Source organism: Heterostelium album (assembly GCF_000004825.1).
Source record: "Heterostelium album PN500 unplaced genomic scaffold PPL_scaffold2, whole genome shotgun sequence".
Taxonomy (NCBI): domain Eukaryota; phylum Evosea; class Eumycetozoa; order Acytosteliales; family Acytosteliaceae; genus Heterostelium; species Heterostelium album.
In genome coordinates, this window is record NW_008805064.1 from 465073 (window position 1) to 480227 (window position 15155).

At 31.6% G+C, this 15155-nt stretch overlaps 5 protein-coding genes and 1 non-coding gene across 6 annotated transcripts; 4 read left to right on the forward strand and 2 right to left on the reverse strand.

Annotated features, from left to right (window-relative positions):
• Positions 1-36: 36 nt before the first annotated feature.
• On the forward strand, positions 37-1766 carry PPL_01509 (uncharacterized protein; the record flags this gene model as incomplete). Its single annotated transcript, XM_020572516.1, has 2 exons — positions 37-71; positions 1550-1766. 2 exons carry the CDS (start codon positions 37-39, stop codon positions 1764-1766), a joined length of 252 nt encoding a protein of 83 aa, XP_020437659.1.
• Positions 1767-2155: 389 nt separating this feature from the next.
• On the reverse strand, positions 2156-4795 carry mhkD (putative protein serine/threonine kinase; the record flags this gene model as incomplete). The annotated part of the gene is made up of 3 exons (XM_020572517.1): positions 2156-2683; positions 2769-4546; positions 4633-4795. The coding sequence occupies 3 exons, from the start codon at positions 4793-4795 to the stop codon at positions 2156-2158; spliced, it is 2469 nt and encodes an 822-aa protein (XP_020437660.1).
• A 570-nt stretch (positions 4796-5365) lies between these two features.
• PPL_01511 lies at positions 5366-5439 on the forward strand. The gene has a single exon. It is a non-coding gene; the product is annotated as a tRNA-Val (tRNA).
• Positions 5440-6416: 977 nt separating this feature from the next.
• On the forward strand, positions 6417-8029 carry PPL_01512 (uncharacterized protein; the record flags this gene model as incomplete). The annotated part of the gene is made up of 2 exons (XM_020572518.1): positions 6417-6656; positions 7703-8029. 2 exons carry the CDS (start codon positions 6417-6419, stop codon positions 8027-8029), a joined length of 567 nt encoding a protein of 188 aa, XP_020437661.1.
• Positions 8030-9191: 1162 nt separating this feature from the next.
• PPL_01513 (uncharacterized protein) lies at positions 9192-11397 on the reverse strand (the record flags this gene model as incomplete). Its single annotated transcript, XM_020572519.1, has 7 exons — positions 9192-9554; positions 9620-9820; positions 9887-9948; positions 10003-10231; positions 10330-10776; positions 10859-11109; positions 11202-11397. 7 exons carry the CDS (start codon positions 11395-11397, stop codon positions 9192-9194), a joined length of 1749 nt encoding a protein of 582 aa, XP_020437662.1.
• A 433-nt stretch (positions 11398-11830) lies between these two features.
• PPL_01514 (putative DNA repair protein) lies at positions 11831-14553 on the forward strand (the record flags this gene model as incomplete). The annotated part of the gene is made up of 3 exons (XM_020572520.1): positions 11831-12798; positions 13745-13772; positions 14353-14553. The coding sequence occupies 3 exons, from the start codon at positions 11831-11833 to the stop codon at positions 14551-14553; spliced, it is 1197 nt and encodes a 398-aa protein (XP_020437663.1).
• Positions 14554-15155: the final 602 nt, after the last annotated feature.

The window sequence follows — 15155 nt, forward strand, 5'->3', positions numbered from 1 at the left end:
TTTTGTATTGGTTGAATTCGATCAACTCGAAATAGAATGTCATTTGTTTCTCTTTGTTCATTTCATCATATGTATAATATTTGGCGCCTATCCTAATTAGTTGTTTAATATTGATAAATAAGCCAATGGTTTGATCTAGATAGTCATCGAATTTGTAGATTTAATTGTGACTGATTTTCATTCTAAAGATTTATTCATGTTGATTGATTAACATGTAACCTTAATAACAACTTTGCTACCATAAATAATTCAGTTATTGCTAACCACACACAAAAAAATAATAATTGCAATTATTTTTGCAAAAATTGGTGATGTTAAAAATGATTTTTGTTATTTCTATTTGTTTCTCTTTGCCATTGTCATAAGTTTGTTAAAAAGCCACTACATTAACAACACACATTCATTGTTGTTTTTAAAATAAAATCAATTTGGGTAGATAAATGATTATCAAAGTAGTTTGTGCATATAAGGGGGTAAATTCATTATAATCGAAATGAGAAAATAAAAATAAATAAAAAAAATAGAAAAATTTATGATATCTTGTTATACTGAAAAAGGAGAAAGTATGTCCTCAAAGATTGGGTGTTGTTCAAATGAAAAAAACAAAAAAATAATAATTTACCCCCACACATTCAATTGGCAAAAGGTTAATAATTCAACATTTCACTCCAAAATAGGCAAAGTTCCTTTATTTTAAATTGGTTTTTGCTTTTAATTTAAATATCTTATTGGTGGTACCAAGATTTTTTTTTAAAAAAGTACAATATTATTATCGATTATTTATTTTGTTTTATTTGTTTTTTTTTATCATTAACACCCAAAATTGACTATAAAAAGTATCAGATATAATCCTAAAAAGAAACAACAAAGAGCAACAAAAACAAACAAATATACATATATATAATTTTATTTTTTCAACAAAAGAAACATCCATTTTTTTTTAAATATATACATATTCTGTTGTTCACAACACACATACACACAAATCAAAAAAATCAAATATAACACGCATCATATCTTTATTAGACACCAGACATCCCCATTTTTATCTTTCTAAATAAGAAAGCTCACAAAACACCCTTATATAACAATTAAAAAAAAACACACATCAAATAAGTAAGTAACATTAAAAATAAAAATAAAACCAAAAAAAAACACAAAAAATAAATAAATAAATATTAACAAATGTTTTTTTAACTCATTGTATTTATATATTGCTCCTTTTCATTTCATTTCTATTAACAAATTAGAATTCTTTTATTAGTTACCTATTTTATTTTTTTAACTGTTCTAATAATATATTGCGAATGGTATGTATAAATATGAATAAAATAAAAAAAAAGTTATATGTATACCTATCTCTAACAAATTCAATTTATCTAATAATATATTATTTTCAATTATTTAGTTATCAAGATTATTTACAAGACAATCTGTTATTTCTGGACAAGCTTTGACATCCAGAAGATCTCTATCTGGGTATGTAAAAATTAACAAAATTAACACAATTTTTGATATTTGAGATCTAATATTATTGTATTTTTAACAGTTTTTATAGAACCAGTGAAGAGATGTCAAAAAATAAAAAGTTGGACCTCTCGGATGAAAATATTAATGATATAATCAGAAATGCAGAGAACCACAAGGAATGGAATGTAGAAGCTGCTGACCAACAGACAACAGAAGATTCCAAGCAAAAGAACATCTTGAAGGCCAACAAAAAGATTAGAAAGATGGTACCTGAAGATGTTGAGAAATTCGATTAACTTCTTAGGCAATGATGAATTTCCAATCCAACAACAAAACAAAACAAAAAAAAAAACAAAACAACATAATACCTTTTAAACAAAGACCTATGAAATCAACACTCTTCCCTCCTCTCCCTCCCAAACAAATTATAATACCATCTAATCACTATCTATTTTTAAATTAAAAATAAGTTAGTGTGTACATATGTAAAAATTGTATGTTAACAAGCAAGCATAGATAAATTTTTTTTTTTTTAATAATAAAGATTTTTCGAATAACCCTTTTAAAATATTAATATTTTTCTTTTTCTAATACACACATTTAAAAATAACATTGATGTTTTTTATTTTATTTGATCTTTCTTCTTTTTTTTATTTTTTTTTAAAATTACAAAACTTTTATTTACTTATTTGTTTTTCCATTGCCATGATTTAATATTATTATCGGAACCACCGGTATATAAATATTTTCCATCGGTTTCCAAAGTGAAGATGGCAGATCTGTGTGCACGCATTGAGTATATACATTTGAGTTGTCCACCGTTTGCAATGTCGATGGTGTCCCATATCTTGATGGTGGAGTCCTCCGATGCCACAAAGATATATCTCTCGGTGACAATGATATCGGTGATAGCCTCACGGTTCTCCTCGTGCGTCGAGATTGGCATAAAAGTTGAGAGATTCCAAAGCTTTAGAGTTCCGTCTCTGCATCCAGATACCAAGAATCCAGTGTTATTCAAAGCCAACTTGGTGATCCAACCTTCGTGTGCATCACTAATTCCATATATACAAACTAACATCTCTATATCCCACACCTTTATAGTCTCATCACTCGATGCACTAAATAAATATTTTCCACTGACAACAATCGATTTCACACTCTTTGAATGTGCAGTTAAAACTTTAATACATTTAAATGTATTTAAATCCCATACCTAATAATTATTATTGTTATTGTTTGAAAAACATTTATATTAGTTAACTAATTCTTTCTTTCCAAGTTAAATAACTATTACTTACTCTTATTGATTTATCAGATGAACAACTAAATAATAAATTCTTTTCTTTTGATATACAGATAGAGTTGACATCATTGGTATGTTCCTCCAACTTGTGTTTCAATTCATTGTTTGATTTATCCCATATCTTGATTGATTGATCAGCCGATGCTGTTATGTAAGAATCGTTGGTCAGACAGATGGCTGTGATGGCTTTGCGATGTCCTGCTCTGTTGGTTTCTATACAGCTCTGTGTCTCTAAATTCCAGATCTTTAATGTTCCATCTGCCGAACCAGAGTATAGTTTCTTCTTGTCCTCTGATATGATAAGTGCAGTCAGGTTATCAGAGTGTCCAGAGAGAGTACTGATATTCGCCAGTTCCATCGAGTCAAAATTGATAGATTCCGGTGCCAACGAAGGATATGGATGCTTGTCCAAATCGGCAACCAAGTCAGGTAGAGCCATAGTTCCTCTAATAACTCTAGTGATATTTCTGGAATCTGTAAGATCAACTCCAATAGGTGGAAGATCCAGTTGTATACAAATTGGATTACATTTGTGTGTCTTTATGAAACGCTCCATTCCTTTCTCACCGAGATTACCTGCTCCATAACCAACACCATCCTTGGTGTGAATCTGTGGATCTGTATAGTGGTCGTCTACACCCTGAATATCTACTACTAAAAGATGATGCGCAGATGCTTCATAAGTGAAATGACTGAAAGCCTGTGGAGTATTTCTATCGGAGAAAACAGTACCGAAATTGGAGTTTTGTTTCTTAAACTCTCCTTCCATGAACATCTCTAGACCACAAAGAAGTGATTGGCCGTTTTGTTTTTGAATTTCAATTACCCATGCATTAAGGAAATCAATATTCTTTGGTGGATTGTTGTCGTTGTATCGCGCACCAAGTTCTTTGCACAACATCTGCATCTTTACATCCTCGAAATATCGCTCAAAGTTTACATCGGTCTTTGATATTTTCGCAACATAAGTAGTATCTACGGGTCCAAACAGACGTGGTAACTTCATTTGATTGACACGCTTACCTTCTTCATACTTGACATGATTGGGACTATTGAAATTGGCAGAATATATCACTGGATTCTTCTTGATGGTGAGTTTGTGTGCATTTCTCAGTGCACCCGAAGCAAATGCACGCGACTCCATGTGTACTGCGATAATTCCTCGTGTCCACTCGTCATCCGCTGCGTTGTATTCATAGGCAATCGCCCACTCACAACGCTCTGGCAACTCTGGCATTTGGAATCTAAGTATCTGAGAATGGGTAACATCGTTATTCTCACCCTTATTCTCTTCATCATAGTTTTGAGAGGTTCGCTTGGAAACTTTTGGTGAAGTTGGTGGCGCATAAAGTCCGATCTGATCCATCGATGGTTCTTTCTTGAAGGCACGTGTTCCACCCAAAACAAACTTTCTAAGAATGGGTGAACCTATTTCCTTCGATGTTGGAGTGGTTGGTTGTGAAGCTGGCTGTGAGTTTGGTGTAGCCGATTGTGAGTTGGGAGTAACAGGTGGTGACAATCCAGCCAATGTTGGTGAATTGGTTTCTGGTGTTGCATTTTGACTGACAGGTGGTGAATTTGTAACACTTGTTAGTTGTTGACTTTGTTGTAGCAATGAAGTAAATGAATTTGGTACAGTGAAGCTTGGTGTAATTAGATTCTTTGTTGGTATTGGAGGAACGCTGACGTTTGGATTCAAATTGATAGCTGTCGAAGTAGATGGTGGAGTTGTAGTTGAATCACTTCCAGAACTAGTAGTAGATGAATTTGATTCTATTAAAAAAAACATTAAAATTTTTTATTACAAAATTAATTTTTTTGAGAGTCTTGGTAAGCAATTTAAAAGCTTTTATACCTACCTCTTGATATGGATTGGATATCTGTGATTTTAGTTTCAAGTTGTTCAACTTTTTGGGTGAGCACCACCACAAGAGATTCTAGCTGTCTATTCAATTGGTTGGACTTTTGGAGCTCATCCTCCAATGTTTTCAATCGATTCAAAATTGAATCAATATCAGCCATGCTATTTTTATTGATAATAATTAAAATTAACTAATCTTATTTAATATAACAACATATGTTTTTTTTTTTGTTTTCGTGATTAGTCTTATTATTATGATTATTGATGGATTAATTTAAATTAAATTTGTTGCAAAAAAAAAAAAAAAGTAATAAGATTGATATTTTTTCTTAAAGTAAGTATTTTTGGGGTTTTTATTCGCCACCTGATTAAAATCCAAAAAAAAAAAAAAATAATAAATAAAATCAAAAAAAAAAAAATCAAAAGTAAATCGAGATTTAAACTGACACCATTTCTCAAAAAATTTGTTGAGGGAAAAAGTATACTTTATTATTATTATTTGTTTTTAATTTAAAGTAGACTTATGAAACAATTTAGTTTTATTACAAAAATATAAAAAAAGAGATTCCAACTTCATTGAACAGCCACCAGAGTTCGACCTTGGAGTATCCACATCAACTAAAGACTAGCAATAACACAATTTTGTAAAAAGCCTACCGGCAATCTGATTGAATACACAAGGAAATAAAATATTCTGGAATCGCCTAGGTGATCACCAGCTTTCATATTAAGTCAGGATGGTGTAGTTGGTTATCACAAAACCTTAACACGGTTTGGGTCATGGGTTCGATTCCCATTCTTGATATAAATTTTGTTCATTAGAATACTAAATGCGCGCATATTAAGCTTTTTTATTTTAATTTTTTATCTTTGTAGTAAATAAATAAATATCCCATGCTCTTCTATCACTTCTATCTTGAATCGCCCACACCTGATCAAATCAAGCTTGTCAACAGACTTATCGCTTGGTTCTTCACCAGTGCACCTGATGCCAAAGCAAAGTTCACCGCTTTGATGTCTTTGGACAGGTCTTGCTTTCACTGGAATGATGGTGGTCTGAATTTGTGGGATCTATCGCTTCGTTCTGCTGCTTATAAGATATGGGTCTTTAATAGATTCCTGTTGTTAAGTAGAAGCAACTCATTTGGTTACTTCAAAACTTGGTCATCCATGCTTGATTGTGCCAAAAAATTTACTAATCCAACTTCTTCACCATCCTTCAAACTGTTCCATTCGTCTTGGATGGATTTTAGAAACAATCACTTCTCCAGAGTCACACCAGGCAATCCCATCCTTGCTGATGATGGTAGTCTCCTTACTCTGAAGGAAATCTATTCTGTCCTGTTCAGCCACAAGTACCCTCGAGTCCGCCGTACTGAAGGTCAACTAACCATCCAGATTGGTCACTCTTTGGTTCTCCAATCTCAGTTCCTGCACATATCCAAGGTCAAAGCGCCTATGCTACGTAACAGCATATTCCGGCTGTACTCTCACACCTTCCCCATCAACCACAAGCGCACTGGTCATGTCTGTGAGTTCTGTGGTGACACCTTCACTGAACTCTGCAACCCACATGAACATTTCTTCTTCAAATGCAGGATTGTAGTCTCACAGCAGTTCCTTTCCTTTATCAAACGTATATACCACAAGTACTGTAACTATAGACTTCGTAATTGGAAGCACTCGTGCATCAAGTTCGACGGTCCTATTCGTACTACTGTCCACTTCACCCACCTTACTGCTGCTATCGTACATTCGTTATGGCAGGCGCTGTCCTGTGAAATGTTTGGTGATGGTACCCATTACAAGCTGGAAAATACCGTCAAGAGAGCAGTCACCCATTACACCAAATTAATCGATGCCAATTACCACAAGCTTAACTTCACGATCGCTAATTCAATCTCCCAAGGAGTCACTGTCGATTGCTCTGCATTAACGCGTAAATTTAAATCTGATTGGAATCTTAATCCTTCCAACTACGTGCCACCACTTTATACTGTTGTTCATCAACACGCAACTACTGTTAGATCTATTCTATCCTAATACTACTCAACTTATTAAATAATAATAATAATAATAATAATATTTATAATAATAATAATAATAATAATAATAATAATAATAATAATAATAATAATAACATTTTATTGGCTATATTTCTCACGGCCTGTGTGAGAATGTAAATATAATATAAAACACGAACTAGCAGGTTAATATCAATACCTGCAATTTGTTGACTGATCATGAGTCAACAAATCTTTTTTTGCAAAAAAAAATAAAAAAAAATAAATAAATATCAATACTATCTTGGACCCCATGAAGTTGACACCGACAGTAACTAGCAGGCTTATCACAGGTGAACACCGAGTGGTTTACACACGTACCCGCTTAGAATTCTAAGTGGATTAATTACTCCGTCTGCCAAACCAAATCAATCAATGGGAACATCATCCTCACTCAAAATGATGGCTATCTCAGCCGGCCTGTGGCTGAACTGCTCAAACAATAAATAAACACGAACTGTAGGGTAATATCAAGCTCTACACCTTGACTATCAGTAATGGTAGTACAAGGATAATTTTAAAAAAAAAAAAAAAAAAAAAAAAAAAAAAAAAAAAAAAAAAAAAAAAAATACTTTCCAACCCTCATCTTCTCCCCCTGAATTAAAGAAGGAGTTGTTCAAACTCTCTTTAAAAAAGGTGATCCCAACGATATCGCTAATAGGCGTCCAATATCACTGTTGAATGTTGATTATAAACTACTGAGTAAGATCATCAACAACAGGCTCACCAAAGTATTGGATGAGATTATCAAAATGGATTCGTACCAGGTAGATTCATTCATGACAACACCCTACTCTTCAAGGAAATTATTGACGCTGCAAAAGCTGGTAATCTTGATGGTTTGGTCACACTGTTTGACTCAATCTCACTTGATAGTATCAAACGTACACTGCTACATATCGGTGTTCAGCTCCTATTTGTTGATCTTATCATGTCAATGCTAAATAACTCTCCCTCTTCAGTTCTGGTGAACGGTTTCAAAACCAAGACTTTTTTCATCAATAGAGGCACCAAGACAGACTTATTGCTTGGTTCTTCACCAGTGTACCTGATGCCAAAGCAAATTTCACTGCTTTGATGTCTTTGGACAGGTCTTGCTTTCAATGGAATGATGGTGGTCTGAATTTGTGGGATCTATCTCTTCGTTCTACCGCTTTTAAGATATGGGTCTTTAATAGATTCCTGTTGTTAAGTAGAAGCAACTCATTTGGTTACTTCAAAACTTGGTCATCCATGCTTGATTGTGCCAAAAAATTTACTAACCCAACATCTTCACCATCCTTCAAACTGTTCCATTCGTCTTGGATGGAATTTAGAAATAATAACTTCTAGAGTTATACCGGGCAATCCCATCCTTGCTGATGATGGTAGTCTCCTTACTCTGAGGGAAATCTATTCTGTCCTATTCAACCGCAAGTACCCCCGTTTCTGCCGTACTGAAGGTCAACTAACCATCCAGATTGGTCACTCTTTGGTTCTCCAATCTCAGTTCCTGCACATATCCAAGGTCAAAGCGCCTATGCTACGTAACAGCATATTCCGGCTGTACTCTCACACCTTCCCCATCAACCACAAGCGCACTGGTCATGTCTGTGAGTTCTGTGGTGACACCTTCACTGAACTCTGCAACCCACATGAGCATTTCTTCTTCAAATGCAGGAATGTAGTTTCACAGCAGTACCTTTCCTTTATCAAACGTATATACCACAAGTACTGTAACTATAGACTTCGTAATTGGAAGCACTCGTGCATCTACTGTCCACTTCACCCACCTTACTGTTGCTATCGTACATTCTTTATGGCAGGCGCTGTCCTGTAAAATTTTTGGTGATGGTACCGAATACAAGCTGGAAATACCGTCAAGAGAGCAGTCACCCATTATACCAAATTAATCGATGCCAATTCCCACAAGCTTAACTTATCTATAGCTAATTCTATCTCCCAAGGAGTCACTGTCGATTGCTCTGCAATAACGCGTAAATTTAAATCTGATTGGAATCTAAACCCTTCCAACTACGTGCCACCACTTTATACTGTTGTTCATCAACACTCAACTACTGTTAGATCTATTCTATCCTAATACTACTCAACTTATTAATTAATAATAACTATAAAAAATAATAATAATAATAATAATAATAATTATATTTCATTGGCTATTTCTCACGGCCTATGTGAGAATGTATATATAATGTAAAACACGAACTAGCAGGTTAATATCAATACCTGCAATTTGTTGACTGATCATGAGTCGACAAATCTTTTTTAAACTTTATGAAATTTATAATTAATATATTCTACAATACCCATTGTTGTTAATTCTGCCAACAAAATATTTAGACTTGATTAATATAGCTTCATTCAATATACACTACAATTTGATGGTTTTATATATAATTGAAACTAAAAAAAATTTATTGTAATGCTTTATTCATTTTTTTTAAGTTACTTCATATACAAAAGAGGTAATATTTCACTCATCTTCAACTTCGTCTTATTTATTAAATGGTGAATATCGTGATATTTTTTGGCGTTTCAAAGGGGTACCCTCAGCAACATTTTTTGCTATATTTTTCATTGCAAGTTGATATTTTGAGGGAGGAGATGGTCTACCTGGTTGTTTGCGAGGAGGAGGCATATAACTTTTGGTATTGGAAATTTTTATATCAGTTGAAACTGTATCGAGTGGAAAGAAAATACTGTAGGTATCTGTATAACAATAACCATGTGTATTCTTTGACACCACGCCAAGTTTAGTCAATGATTCGTCATTTGCAAAATTAATCATTCTATACTTATTGTACCCAACTAAATTTGTGAAAAGATCATCAACCAATTCTTTATTCTTTATACAGTACTATATTTTTAGAATATTTGTTAACAATTAATAAGATAATAATAATAATGGATCAAAACACATACAATGCTTCCAGAGTGATGAGGAGATTTGTCATTTCTGTTTGAATCACCTAAACAAAATATCTCTTTATCTTTTTCAATGGAAAACATAATTTTTTCATGATTCTTTTTTATCATTCCAGGTTGCCCACTGAAACCGTTCTCCCAGCTATGAATGACAAATAATCCGAAATCATCACCAACCATTGTTGGAAATGCAGTTTGCTATCATTAGAAAAAAACATTAGAACAAAAATAATCGATTATTTTTGTGTAAATATCAAAACATACATCAGTGTTGACAAAAAAGAAGCTTTTATAATGTTCAGCAACGATTAACCATGGATCCATACCTATTTTGTTAAAACTGCATATTTGTGTATCTTTACACACCACCGAATTCAAACCAATATTGTGTGTTGCTGTACAATATTCCATACTATCTTTCTGAGGTGCATCTTCCTTAGTTCTCTCGATTTCAATTGGATCCTGTTCTGAAAAAAGAGATAGTTTAAATTTCTCCCGGAAACATCTATCGATAATTTCATAGTTATTTACGGTAACAACTGGTTTTGGTTGTGCTGCAATCTGTTTATTTGACTTTTCTTTTCTTACATGCTGATATCTTCCTGTTAACTTTTAAGATCAAAAAAAAAAAAAGATATAATATTAAATATTAATTAATTAATCAAATATTAAAACTATTTAATAAAATATATACCAAAAGAAAATACTTCGAAGTCACCTAAAACAATCGGTGCCCAAGGTACATCATCACCATCAGTCCTTTTAACCATACAATAATCTCTTGTGGTTTTGTAGGAATCCGGATCACGTAGTAGTTTTTTAATTATCAAAAGACCACTGATATCAGTTGCTAACTTATCTGTGTGCTCAAACCATTTTTTATCACATTCCTTTGCTTGTTCAGTCTCTGTTGGTTCTGGTTCGAACGATGGACATGTTGTATGTAATGGTCTTGCTTTAACAACTTTAAGAATCTTTACAAACACATCGATGTCCTCTTGATTCTTAAGGCTATTACAGAATGCATGTTGAGAATATTGTACTTCTGTTTTTGTTTTAAAGAGATTAGATTCCATATCACTATTAACTGGCATCGGCATTGAATGTGAGATATAAAATCCTTTTGAGTTGGTTTTATCAATTGAAAGTAGCAGCTTTAAGGAGCATATTAAAAAAAATAAAAAACTATTTAATACTACTAAAAAAAAAAGAAATCTATTAAATTACAATATATACCTTTAGATGTGCTTCTTTTATTGTTGCCTTATCATATGGATTTGCTTTACCTTTATCCAATTCGTGGAACCATTCTTTTGTGACATATTTACCACAATCCAATTGATCAATATCAATATCTTCATTTGCTTTATTGATGGAATCTAAATGAATTTTCATTAACTCGGCAAAGAAATACTTATTATCTTCTTTTTCCTCATCTTCTTCATCTTCTTCTTCATCATCAATGGGTACTACTTTTCTTATTGGCACTAGATCGATAATATATATATATTTAAATATTAATAATTTGATAAAAAATATAATTTTTTTTACAGAAATAAAATTATTTCTAATTCTATACCTTTGTCCTGCACCATTTTTGAATCAATATAAAGACCTTGATCAAAACTATTTTTTGGTCCTCCACGAACCGTATCTGCTAAATAAATCCACCACTTTACATCGTTACCATCTCGATTCTTACAAGATATGTCACATTGAACAACCAAAAAATCTAAAAATAAAATATATATTAATAACTTTATAACTCTATTCATATTAAATATATTATTGAAAGATAGTTTATTTGTTTCTTATTGATTTTAAGCTTGTTTTATATCAATATGAGTTATTTACATTTTTTAAAAATTATAATAAATACAGGGAAAAACTTTAAAAAACAAAAGGTTTTTTTGTGTGGGTATTAAACTAATCTTTTAAGATAAAAATGTGTGATTAAAAATTTATCTTGTACGAGTGAAGATGACAAAACACAATTGTGATTTGTGATATAATCCTTTTAAATATTTTATTTATTTATTATTATTTTATTTTTTTTTGGTTTGAATAAGCGTTAAAAAATAGCAAAAGTATTACTTTTGAAGAAAAAATTTAAAATTAGTTCCAAGAAAAAAAAAATAATGATAACTTGTTAAAATTAAAAAACCATGGTGACAAATTAGTTAAAAAATAGAAATTTCTGCATAGATAATGTTTCAAGAACAGATATATAATCAACATATTAATAGTATTAGTAGTTTATCAGATTATAAAACAGGATTAGATTTACTGAATGAACATTCACAACACATCATATCGTTTTGTATGGAGTTGGATCAGAAGCTGGGTGGCGGTATACCACTCCGTAAGATGACAGAGTTCTGTGGTGTACCCGGTGTTGGCAAGACTCAGATGTCACTGCAGCTGGCCGTCAACTGCTGTTTGCCTGTCGAATTTGGTGGTGTCGCTGGCAAAACCATCTACATCGATACCGAAGGAAGTTTCAGTGTGACGCGTCTGCGTCAGATGGCACTGGCACTCTGTGAACATCTAGAGTTAATCTCCAAAGACAACAGCAATAACAACAACAACAATGAAACAACTGGCGGTGGTGATGGTGTTGGTGATGGTCGACGTAAAATTCTCGAGAGCTTCACTGCCAATCATATTTTGGAATCGATTTACTATTATCGTGTTCACCACTATTTGGAGCAGCTGGCGCTAGTCAATATGCTACCTTCGATTCTCCAGGCGCGTAGCGATGTCCGGTTGATTGTGATCGATAGCATTACCTGTCCGTTTCGCCGACACTTTCAAGATATTGCGCAGCGCACCAGAGTGTTGACGCAGCTGGCGACAAACTTGCTCTCGATTGCTCAACAATATAATGTGGCGGTGGTGCTCACCAACCATGTCTCAACGAAACTCAACAACAAAGGACAGTCACAATTGATGCCATCGTTTGGCGATGCTCTCGGACACATCTGCACCAACCGAATCTTCCTCTACTACAAACAAAACAAACGATTCTGCTATCTCTACAAATCACTTCCATTTCAAGGTCTGGAAAGTCAGTTCAACATCGACGAACACGGAATCAGAGGAATAATAACTGAAGTTGACCAGCAACAAGATAATGAAGATGATGATAATGATGAAGACAATAATCAACAACAGCAGTAAAAGCAATTTCAATTGGTTACTCATTTCCAAAGAGAAAAAGAGAGAGAGAGAGAAGAGATGCAGTATTCGTTGTCTTTATTATTTCATCAAAAGGTGGTTAAGCTTATTCAGTAATTCATGTGAATGAGGCAGTCAGACATTCACCAGTGTTAACTTTTCAAAGTTTTGATAAAGGTAGAAAAAGAAAGTTTTTTTTTAAATTATTTGAAAATCAAAGAATTTGAAAGATAAGTCGCTCAAAATCACACACCCCAACAGCTCATAGTCTATATATATAATTAAATAAATAATTTATTGATTGCCAAAATCATCTTTTTATTTTATTTTTAATTTTGTGTTTTTTTTTCAACGGACACCACTTACTGATCTGAATTGCAATCAAAACAGTCACTGAAACTGTTGATGAATTTTTTTTTTTGATTTTTTTTGATTTTACAGTTTGTGTGGTACACACAATCCACACTTTTTTCATATGAGATTGTTATGCCCAACAATGAATTAAACTGTTGGTGAAGATTTAAAATAAAAGATGTTTTTTTTTTTGTTTTCAAAGTTTTTTTTCTATCATCACTTTTTCAATCTATCTTTTTTTCAAAATTAAAGATATTTAAAACAAAAAAAAGCACATCTTTCATTTACATTTATTTATTTATTTATTTATTAAATTAATTAATTTATTACCAAAATAATATATAAACATATAATATAATATTTAATTTATAGATTAGATATTAATCAAAAAAAAAAGGAAATAAACTAAATAAAACGACATTTGATTTTGATTGATATAATAGTTAGTTATTCAAATAAAATAAAATCGGTCGTTGGGGGCAGTTAAATTTCCAAATTTTTATTAAAAAAAAAATCAGCAAAAGCCTTTTACAAAATAACTTGTTTAGGAGTTAGTTTTTAGCTTTTTATTTATTTTTTTTTACTTTAAAGTAATATAAGGAGTAGGAATAAGCAATTAGTTAGAACAAGATCTACCTAATCGCAAAACAAACAAAAAAAAAAAAAAAACAAATCAAAAGCAAAAGCAAAGTAAATCATCAACACCATAGATAAAAATAAAACAAAAGCAGAATATATATCCAATAGGAATAACATTGGTATGTAGATATTATTAATAGCAACACTTTTGAAGATTGTAAAATAATATAATCTTTTTGAATAGTAACTTGAACACATAACACATTTACACCACACACTCACACACTCTCTTTAACTTTGCATAATTCACAACTAAATATCAACAGACTTCGCAAAGCTTATACTAAATGGTGGAGATAGATAATATTATTTTGATTGATGTTTGTCATTTAATTTATATATCGATATTTATATTTTTAAAAATAAACTTTAAAAAAAAACAAAGCAAAACAAACAACAAGAAAAAGTGGTGGAAATATCATGATCAACCAGTGTGTCAAAGATATATATTAAAACAATTGTTCTTTTCTAGTTATTATTATTATTATTGTTTTTTTTGTTTGAAAATAAATTTATTTTTTGTTTAATTATAATAAGTCCAGTAAATAAATTTACTATAGCCAATTTATAAAGTAAATAAAATAGTAATAATATTATCATCATATCACATTGTAATTACAATAAAGATCAATCTTGTTGTTTGTTCACAACAACAACAACAACAACAACAACAACAACAACAACAACAACAACAACAACAACAACAACAACAACAACAACAATACAAATCTAATTTGAAATTGAAAACTCCATATCGATAGATAATTGGTCGTTAGTTCGACTGAATATATATATAGTTAAAGAACAGTGGTACCCAGATGTATTGTATTTTATTTTGTTTTTGGATAATAACACCATTTGATGAATGTGAAAATAGAAAGAAGAATAAAGTGGTGTTTGATTTAACATCATCAACATCAACATCATCATCAGCAGCATCATCATCAGTAGTAGTATTATATTTATAAACCACAATTCCTGATGATGTTTCCTTTTTTTTCGGACAAGTGTTTTTTTTTAATAGTGTGTGAGATAGATAGATAGTTTTATTGACAATATATATAATATATTATATATTGATATTACTATATTTATTAAAATAACAATCAAATCAATCAAATAGTCAATCAAAAATATAAATAAAATAAAAAACAAGTCTATTGATTCATTCACTCAATTTTTCATTACAATACAATACAAACCTACCACTACCTGACTTCTTTTCAATAAATTACAGACACACACAATCTAAACAAATACAAAAACTCAAAAACATACACCACACAAATCAATACAAATATATCACAAATCAAAATCAAGCAATTAATATATAAGTAAATATATAAAAAAATATAGTTAAATT